Source organism: Lactuca sativa, chromosome 9, assembly GCF_002870075.4.
Source record: "Lactuca sativa cultivar Salinas chromosome 9, Lsat_Salinas_v11, whole genome shotgun sequence".
Classification (NCBI taxonomy): Eukaryota; Viridiplantae; Streptophyta; class Magnoliopsida; order Asterales; family Asteraceae; genus Lactuca; species Lactuca sativa.
The window spans coordinates 215,877,605-215,888,207 of record NC_056631.2 but is presented as its reverse complement, the minus strand read 5'-3'; the positions used below and the strand labels follow the sequence as shown (position 1 = coordinate 215,888,207).

The 10,603-nt window shown below is 34.0% G+C and overlaps 1 protein-coding gene across 1 annotated transcript; it reads left to right on the top strand.

Annotated features, from left to right (window-relative positions):
• The first annotated feature begins 1,400 nt into the window (after nucleotides 1-1,400).
• LOC111903443 (uncharacterized) lies at nucleotides 1,401-4,779 on the top strand. Its single transcript, XM_023899217.3, has 5 exons — nucleotides 1,401-2,165; nucleotides 2,252-2,799; nucleotides 3,106-3,195; nucleotides 3,724-4,317; nucleotides 4,413-4,779. The coding sequence occupies exons 1-5, from the start codon at nucleotides 2,084-2,086 to the stop codon at nucleotides 4,530-4,532; spliced, it is 1,434 nt and encodes a 477-aa protein (XP_023754985.2). The 5' UTR covers nucleotides 1,401-2,083; the 3' UTR covers nucleotides 4,533-4,779.
• The last annotated feature ends 5,824 nt before the right edge of the window (nucleotides 4,780-10,603 follow it).

Genomic DNA, 10,603 nt, shown 5'->3' with positions numbered 1-10,603 from the left:
ACATAGTAACATAAATAGACAAAACATCAATTGAAACAAAAGAAATATATAAGGGTATTACTAAAAGAGTATTTGAGCTCTACAATATAAGAAAAAAGGTAAGGGAAAACAATGATGAAATCATTTGGGCTCATTTATTTATACACAAAAAATGCCAAATCTTTATAAACACGTATTTGTATTTGTTCACAATTGCAATGAATACCCATTATAATTGCTAGTAGATCTTTATCTATCTTGTTTTGCCTCAAACTATCAAAATTATATCTATGCAAGTTATAATGAATGTGGTGATAAGACTCAAAAGATTGTACCAAACAACATTAGTATCTAGTGGTTATATTTCGACTACTTTCATATTATTGTGATACCTTCAAAAGAATATACGTTCTATTAGATGTTTTGGGGAAGTCAAAATAAATGAACTATTAAAGTTAACTCATATATTTATTTTTATAGATATTTGTTTAACCTTTAATCAAATGGTTTATAATCTAACAATAAAAATTGAAAAATATGTTCTTAAGGCATCGAATGTTGAAGGTAAGGGTGTATATATTAACCGAAAAACCAAATCAAAACCAAATTACCCGAAATAACAAAACTATTTTAACTAAACCATTACAAAAAAACGATGATGCTATTTCTATTTTTAATTAACCAAATAAATATAGTTCGGTTATGGTTTTCATCCAAAACCAAACCACTAAAAACCAAACGGAACAAATAATATTAATAAATGTTTTTAATATAAAGTAATATTAAATATCATGGTATTTAATTATATTTGGAATTGAAAATTTAAAGAATAATTATTTGGAATTAAGTGGGATACCTAATTTTTAATCATATTAATAAGGTTATAAACATTGAATCGTTCACTTTTTTTATAACAATATATTTTATGTTTTTAAGTTTTTATAACAAAATATATTTTTTTTATTTCATTTTCGATAATTATAATTAACCAATATTAACCATTAACCAAGAAAAACCATTAACCAAAACCAATACTAATCAATACCTAATAATTATAAAAAATGCATTAATCACTTATAATGATTATGTTTTAGTTTTAGCTAAAAACTAAACCAAACCGTACTATATTCGTAGTTTATTCGTAGTTGAAGGTCAGTTTAAATATTATTATAATTTAAGACCTAGTAAGAATATGTTCAGCTTCTATATATGTCACATATATCAATGTATTCATGGTTATTTTATGAAATTTAAGTTCCATATGATATACACAAAAAATCCTTAGACTTTTAGTAGATAGATAATCTTTTCAAAGTTTGTTTAAAAGTAGGCATGATGATTGCTAGAAATAAGGGTTAAGAACTTGTAACAAATTTATTTTTTTAAAAATTTTCATCATCACAAAAACAAACCCCACCCCCCACACCAAAGAGACCCCCACCAAAAACTTCCGCAATCCTTTTCTTCTTCTCCTTCCCCTCTCCCCCTCTCTCACACAGTAACATAAATCTCTTCTTCCCCCACACGGCGTAATCACAGCGGTCTTTCTTTCTGCACACTCAATTCTCTTCGTTTACAACCGTTTCAAAGTTTCTTTCTTGTGATTCAAAAACCAAATTTCCATATAATACAATCGTAGAACTGAGACATCCGAAAAAACAGAGGCCGAATTAGGGTTTTTTTGGGTTTTCGTTTAATCCAACTTAGTCTAATCTTAATTTCGTGGGGGTAATTCAAGAATTTGGAATACCCATTTCTTGTTTATTCACGTTTGTTTCATTACTATATATTAAACGAACAAACCCTAGGTTTATATTTTCTTTTGCGTGTTGTGATGTTTTAAGCTCTAGGGTTTGATTATGTAATGGGATTGAAGTATCATTCATTCATACGCGTTCTAAATTGCGTTTCTTTCATGGTATAAGACTGGTTTGTTTTCTCTGAAGGTGGTGATTCAACTTAGTTATAAGATGAGGGTCTTCTAAGTTTTGTTTAATCTCGAAAAATGGCGTCTTTCTAGTTCTTTTCTTCGATAGTGATGGTGCTGTACTTCGATGTCCATTTGGTCTTTTTTATTCTCTTGTTATGATGTTCAGTACTAATTATGGAAAAAACTGAGCCAACATTCGTACCCGAATGGTTAAAGAACAATGGAAGCTTAAGCACATCGTCTTCATTGCATTCTGGTATGTTTTCTCCCACAATGTTGATGTTATTCTTCATGTTTTCTTAAGTTAATTTACTCATCGACATACTTTGTAATGTGTTGTAGATGATCAACGTGTATCAAAATCTCTGAGAAATAACGATTTAGGTCGCACATCTGTTTCCGATCGAACAACTTCTTCATATTTTAGGCGTTCTTACAGTAATTTTGGGAGAAATCATCGTGATCGTGATTGGGACAAAGATTATTCTGATCCATTGGCTAATATTCTGCCAAGTAGATTTGAGAAAGATGGATTAAGACGTTCACATTCGAGTCTTTCTGCTAAGAAAAGCGAGTCATGGCCTAGGAAATTTGTAGGTGAAAGAAATGGTCATAACAATGGGAAGGTGTTATTTGAGAGAGACTTTCCATATCTTGGGGTGGAAGAAAAACAAGCTGATTCTGAGATTGGGAGAGTACCTTCTCCGGGGTTGACCACTGCCATTCAGAGCTTACCGGTTGGTAATGTGGTGGTGATTGGCGGTGATGGGTGGACCTCCGCCTTGGCTGAGGTGCCTGTGATGGTTCAACCTACTCCGGTGGTGGCAACTAGCCGGAATATGGCTGAGACTTTGGCGCAAGGTCCTCCTCGAGCTCATACTGCTCCTCAGGTAGTGTGTTTGACATGACATGACAAAATAGGTTATACTGTGTTTGACATGACAAGACAGAATGAGTTATATAAATACAGTATTTGACATGACATAATAGGTTATACTGTGTTTGACATGACAACACAGAATGAGTTGTATTGACATGACATGACATAATATGTTGTATTGATTTGAATGGGACAAAAATTGTAAATTTTTTGTACTTTTTTGTCTTGGAACTATATTTGGTTTGTGGAAAAGACATGAATGCCCTTTTCATTTTTATTACATGGTCACATGTTTATATTTAGTTGTTTGTTGTAGTTATCTGTTGGAACTCAAAGACTTGAAGAGCTTGCAGTCAAGCAATCAAGGCAATTGATTCCCGTGACTCCTTCCATGCCTAAAACCTTGGTAAGTGTTATTTTCCTTTCTTGTTGATGTTTAAAACTATTGTTACCTTTTATTCTTTTAGCATTGTAACATTATTTTTTTTTTGGTAAAAGGTTAGGACTTTAGTGGAAAAGGGCTTTTTTTTTCCTAACTTTCTATTTTAAGTTGTTCTTTCTGCATTAACTTACAAAGAAACACCTATATATAGTTTACCATATTAAGTTGTGTTATCATTAAGCCCATTAAGTAAAAAAGAAACAATGTCATGTTACATTTGAGTTTTGACAATGACATGGCTTTTCCAAATAATAATAATACATCTCAATTTGGGTGATTCAAGCCTTTAAAGCATAATAGTCAAACATTATATACCATACATCATTATTTCTATAACATACAAGGACAAATACATGTTCATTTAGTACAACTTTTTAAATCATATGCTCCAAATTTTTATCATAGTACAACTTGTACCACATCCTATTTTCTTTCATGTAACATTATTTTTACAACAAAACTTGGTTCTAAAATCTCTGGTTACTTTTTTAGGCAATGAACTCTTCTGAAAAGTCAAAGCTAAAAGTTGGTCAAGGTCAACCCTCCCCTCGACCTTTATCTGCAAAATCTGATGTCAGCAAGGTATCATCAACCGTTGGCAAACTTCATGTCCTTAAACCATCTCGTGAAAGAAATGGTACAATTTCAAAGGAGACCTTAAGCCCTACAAGTGGTGGCAAATTACCAAATAGCCCTCTTGCTGTACCCTCGGCTGTAACATCTAATATCCCATTGAGAAACACGGGTAGTTCAGTCAATCTTGAAAAGAGACCCTCCCCTCAAGCTCAGAGTCGAAATGACTTTTTTAACCTTGTGAGGAAAAAATCCATGGCAACCAACTCGGTTACAGAGTCGAGTCAGACTCAGACTGAGTCTGACTCGACCGATGGTGCACCCAAGGGTGGTGCGGGTGATACGGTTGACCGGTCAACTAGTAATGGAAAGAGCAATTTGGGCAATGATGTAATTTTGTACTCTGAGGAAGAAGAGGCAAGATTTTTGAAGTCATTAGGGTGGGAGGAAACTACTGAGGAGGGAGGTCTTACAGAAGAGGAGATTAACTCTTTTTACAGGGATGTAAGTAAGGTAAGTAAAAAGCTTTTTATTTTTTTATTTCTCACTTAAATAATTATATCACTTTTTGATATTTGATTTTTCATTGATGGTTTTTATGTTTGTAGTATGTGAAGAAAAGAACTGCTTCAGATTTTTTCAAAGGAACACAACCCAAGTGTTTGATGCCAGTCATACAAATGGGGAAAAATGGTGATATTTCAGCAGATTCGAAGGTGGATTCGTGAGCTTGTGGGACCCGTTTAGTTGAGGGAAAGGTCTTGTTTTTATTAGGGTGTCAAGATCCGGATATTACAAAATGCTTAAAAGATTACAACTGTGTTTTTCTTCATCTTTAAAGGGTTGATGAGGGGAGTAGGTGAAAAGAAATGTGGGTTTTAGTTTGTTTTTTCTTTTATTTTTCGATTCAACATAGTAGCTTTGTTATGGTTTATTAGTCATTTTTAAGGAAAAAAAGCAAGAAATTTACTTGTATGCTTGTTTCTTGATTGGTTTTTCTTTTTAAATGTTTGGTTTTTAGTCAAAAGAGTATGAGTTTTAGGGTTCCCCTTGAATCATATGAGTTGATGTTGCAAAAAGGTTATAGACTTGTCAAAATTGACCAAGTGATTTAGATGGAATGATTTTTGAAAATATGTTGCTATTTAATGATCTTAAACCATTTATCTAGCTTTTTAGCGTGTTAGTTTAGATGACAAATTATAATCGATGTAGAGGTTTTATTTCTATTTGAGTTAAAGATAACTAAAGCATTGAAGTATTTACACAAAAGATAACTAAACCCCTAAGACTTAGGTCGATGCCTTACTCGATAGACCATTAGGTAGTTGGTTTGAATACCATATCTAACTACATCATTGTATTAGATATTCATGATGTATATAATCTGAAAAATTATATCCATGTTACATGTTTTTCATAAAAAATGAGTCTTCTATAAAGAATTGAGTTGATAGCATATCTTGGTTTGTGATGTTATCTCTGAGGCTTTTTGGTAACCTTTGAATGATTTAAAGTATCTAAATAAATTTGGTTTTGAATATAAACGTGTTGTTTCGTAAGGTTGCCAAATAAAAGTGCTCGATAAGAAAAATTATCATTTACCTTTCTATTTAGAACTAATAATAAATACTAACAAAACATCTAAAAAAAGAAAGAAAAATTCATACAAAGGTTAAAAGCTATAAATCTAAATATCGAATATAACTCAACAACATATAATAAACCTTCAATAACCCTCGATATCTCCTTCATGTCCATAACATGCAACACGATATGTATATGCATTTACATTAGGCATAAAGACTTTATCCAACGATGAAGCCGATATTTTAATTTGCCTGACAAGCACTCTCATGTCTCCATTTTCCCTTATAACCACTTTGTTCGGGAAAGTTTGCCTTATTCTTTTTGCAAGTGTAACTTCAATACATGTGATGACACCAATGGAGTAAACCTACAAAGTTTTTGGTTAAAAGGAGCAACACACACAAAACAACTTTTAGAACCCCACAAATCAATTCCAGTTAAATGATCTTTAAACCAACACATCCTTTAATTTTATATAAGAAGCAACAAATCAGAAACCCTTATGAATATTCAAAATTTAACAAAAGAGAAATTATTGTATACATTTCGAAGAATCGGTTTGGGTTCTTTGCTATCAATACAACAATGGGAAGCCTCCAAACACTTGAAGTAGAATGAACAATATGGAAGACAAATCGGGTAGTCATGTCGTGTTTTTAGACGACACAACATGACATATTTTTATAAAACAAGGACATGACATAACACGAGGTCATGTTTTGTTTTATTAACACGAAAACGACCCAATTAAAACACGATAAAACGATTAACACAACAAATAATGAAAATTATAAAATAAAACAAACCTTTAGTTTTTCAGTTAATAATTAATCATACAAAATACGACAAACACATTTAATATCATGTCATTTTTGTGTCGTATTTTGAATATGAACACAAAAAGACACGAAGTCGGGTTTTTTATGTTTGATACAGACACGACATATTCCAAATAAATGACTTCCTTTCGATGCAGTTTATGGTAAATATTACAAAATTAACGTAAACACGGATCAACATCGGAAGCAACATTCGTTCCTGTTGACATCCAAAATAGTATTCTTAGACAAAATATCCAAACATATGATACCATAAAGATGTCTAACAAGGAAATATTAACAAGGAGGTTTTGGGTTCTATCCCAAACAAATACTAACCAACCGTTCTAAAAAAAGTTAATCTACAAATGTAAATTTTGGAATCCTAATACTCAAAATATTAAACACTTTAAGACTATAAAAAGTAAAAGTGGTTCACAACATTCGTACTTAAAAAATGTATCACTTAGCGTCACTTTCATTGTATTCTTACTAATACTTATTCTATTTAGTAAATACCCATCACTCCATATCATTAAATATTTTTATTTTTTAAAATTTTTTAAATACTCAAATTCAATAAAAATACAAGATTTTTAAAAGAAAGTTAAAAGCACATTACTAAAAATGAAATAAAAATTATAATATAAAAACTTAAATAAAACATAAAATTAAAAATAATATTACACTTAAATCAAAAATTACATTAAAATCTAAAATGTATAAATCCTTAATTAAGTTCGAGTTGATCGAGTGGAAGATCCGAATTAGGCAACGTGTTTATCATTTTCAAGTCGTTGATTACAGTTTTGTACTCTATTTTTTTTAAAGAAAGTCAAGATGATCATCAAGATTTTTTGAACGCATTTGAATGGAATTTGGTTTCAGTTCAAAGATTTTTTTTCCCTTTGTCTTTTCTTGATGAAGATGTCGCCTTTTTCATCTTGTCCCTTCCCATTAGGCGTCGAAGGGTGATCTCTTCTAGTGCGTCGTTATCCTCATCATCATCTTCATTGAGGTCAATTCCAAAACCCGCTTCCGATTCTGAAGTTCTTGCTCGTTTGGTGGAACCGGTGGATTGTCTTTGCGAGTGACTAAGCACGCTTGGATAAAGGATCCATTTTGGACCGGCTAGCATAACATGCCAAGCTTTTTGATGACTAAATGGTTTACCACCATTGATGGTTTTGTATTCTTGAAAAGCGATGCTTAAAGGTTGAAATCATTACACCCTTTTTCCTTTGTCCCTTCGTTGTCTTCTTGATGATTATGGTTGTGTTTCCAGCACCATTTCGACATCGTCGTGAGGATATTGGGGTTGAGAAGGTTGAGTTTGAAGTTCTTGAAATTATGATTGTTGGAATTGCTGAAATTGGTTTGGTGTTTGAAAAATGTTTGCTTGTTATAAGTAGTTTTGTTGGTATGGTTGTTGGATTGTGGAATTGGTGAGTTTGTTGGGAGAAGCATATTCATGAAACCTCTCGGTGATGATTCAAAATTTGGATATTAGGGAGGTGTTGTGTTGAGTGCGAATGTGTTGGTGGGTGAAGTGGGTGTGTGTGGGGTGTTTGGATTTTGACCCATTTTTAGGATTATAGTATAGAGAGAAAGCAATGAAAGTATGGTGTGTTGTAGTGTGGAAGTTTTATTGGCATTTATAGATTTAATTTAAAAGGTTTTTTAAAAAAAAAAATTGTTTCAAACGATCAAATTTGTAATGGTCACAATCTCTCTCATTTGTATTGCATTGTAGCTAGGGCTGTGCATGGGTCAGTTTGGGTCGGTTTTGGACCCCAACCCAACCCAACCCGTAAATGATCGGTTTCTGGTTTTCAGAACCCAATAGGGTCGGTTTCTGGTCGGTTCGGTTTCTCGGTTTCTGATATCGGTTTGGGCGGTTTCTCGGTTTCTTGGGTTCAACCCATACACTTACGGTTTCTAGGTTTAAACCCATGGGTTTTGGGTTTGAACCTATTTTCCAGAAATGTAACAGTTAGTTAAATAATTAAAAAAACACCTAAGCTTCTTTTATTTATTTTTATTTTTTTAATATATATATATATATATATATATATATATATATATAAACATAAAATAACTAGTAAAAAGCATCGGGTTTGCGGGTTTGCTGGGTCGGTTTCTCAGGTTGTTGGGTCGGTTTCTGGGGGCAAAACTAAAACCGAACCCAGAAAGTCAGTTTTTACAAATTTAAAACCCACACCGTCGGTTTTGATTCGGTTTCGGTTTCATCGGTTTTTGTCGGTTTTTCGGTTTCTTGGTTCGGGTTTGCTCACCCTTAATTGTAGCAACAACCATGATTATTCACACTTACGTTGCATGGGGTGGTAACCAAAAGAAAGTAACGTGTGACTTCTTGTGCCAACTCATCATACGTGTAACACCCTAAAATTTCAAGGTAAAAATTTCATTCTTTATATAATCAAAACACCTGTTTATCTTTTACTCACACATTTAGAAGTATTTTATAATAAAACAGTTATCAGAGTACAATCTCCACATCACAGAGTTACGGAAAAACATGGGTGTATGCACTGCGATCAAGTCGGCCCATTCCCTTTCGAACCGGAAGTACATGAAACCATAAACAACAAAATGTAAGCGCAAATCTTAGTGAGTTCCCCAAAATACCTCATATCATACATACAATAGAGAATGTTATATGTCAGTCATAGTCTTGCCATTATGTCATGAGTCATATCATGGTCTTTCCTTGCCAAGCTGGGGGGCCAATACCTTGGGTCTTACAGACAAGTGTCAAGAGCCACCTCCTGGTCTTCCATGCAAGCATCACAAAGACAACAAACATATAATCTACAACTAACAATCTACTTAGCTGTCAGGGTCTGAACCATGGTCTTGCATACAAAGTTGCCAGGAGCCACCTCCGGGTCTTACATACAATGCCAAGGACCACCCATTGGTCTTTCAATAATAAATAAGCCAATGGGCCAACATTGGTGCCTTCGACCCATAGTACAATGAAGGGACTCACCTTAGACAACTGAAACCCACATATAAATATTTGATTGTAGATTCGCTAAAATCTATGCGCTATCATTCACAAAATAACATCTAATCAATAATTGGATCCCGACTCATACTAAGAGTCCAAATTAGGGTAAAAGACCTTTTTACCCTTTTCTGAACTTAGCCCAAGGCTAAGGCCCAAACCAATTGTCCAATAGCCCAAAATCTAAAATAATCACCCAAAGCCCAAATATGGCCCAATTTTCCAAATTGGGCCCAATCCCTTTCATGGGCCTTCACCCAAGAAAGTCCAATAAAATCTCAACAGTCCAATAATAGAATTCAGATGGCCCAACATGGCCTAAGACAACCAAAGACCAACATGGCCCAAAACTGAGAGCCCAAACGACCGAAGCCCACTCTGCAGAGTATGCAGGGCGTACTTAGCTTGTACGCTCAGCGTACACGCTTGTACGCCCAACATACTCCACCAACTTGGCAAACTTTCCATTTTCAGCTCTTAATCGAATAATACTTCAAGCCAAACCCATATCTGACTTCCTTAAGGTGGTTTATCACGTAAAGTTGTCAACTTTACGTGCATGCATGACTTAATGGGGCTTTAGAGCTCAAAAGAGCTTAATAAATGACTTAACACATGCATGAGACCAATACCACCATAAAGTTTGCACCTTTATACTTAAGAATACCTTAATGAGTCCAGATCTACAAGGATAAGCTCAAAAAACGACCTTAACTCACAATCACCAACCAAAGGGACCAAAATAACCATAAACTAGCTAAAGAGTAGAACTATGAAATGAGATGCCAAGCTTTGAACTTTATACCTCAAAAGATACGAAATGAAGGTGCTAAAGCTAGATCTCAAGGCCCTCCTCCAAAGAACGAGTCTTCAAGCTTCTTCTTCTACCACCTCAAGATGCATAACACCCACCCAAAGCTTCTCAAGAGCTCAAAATCAACACACAAAGGTTAAGGAACGAATTAGGGTTTTCAAGGGTATGGAGGTTGGTTAAACAAGACAAAAAGATGTTATCTTATGGTTTATATAATGTACAAGCCCCTAAACTAGGGTTTCTAATATGCTCACGTACGCTAAGCATACTCCACATACGACCCAACGTATGTGTATGAGCTCCGCGATCAACCTGCATTAGTATGCCCATCGTACTCCAACTTAACCGAAGTTAACAATTTTGCCCCATAGGGACCAAATCCGCAAAACCTTCCACCCCCAAGGGTCTAAACTGAGAAGCACAATTAACCAAGTGTTACAATACGCATAGCATAATAGCGCCATTCTGTTTAGCCTAATATAAGGTTAGTTACGAAAATAAAAAAGTTAATTCTAATCATCTCAAACTCCAAAAATGTTATTCTAA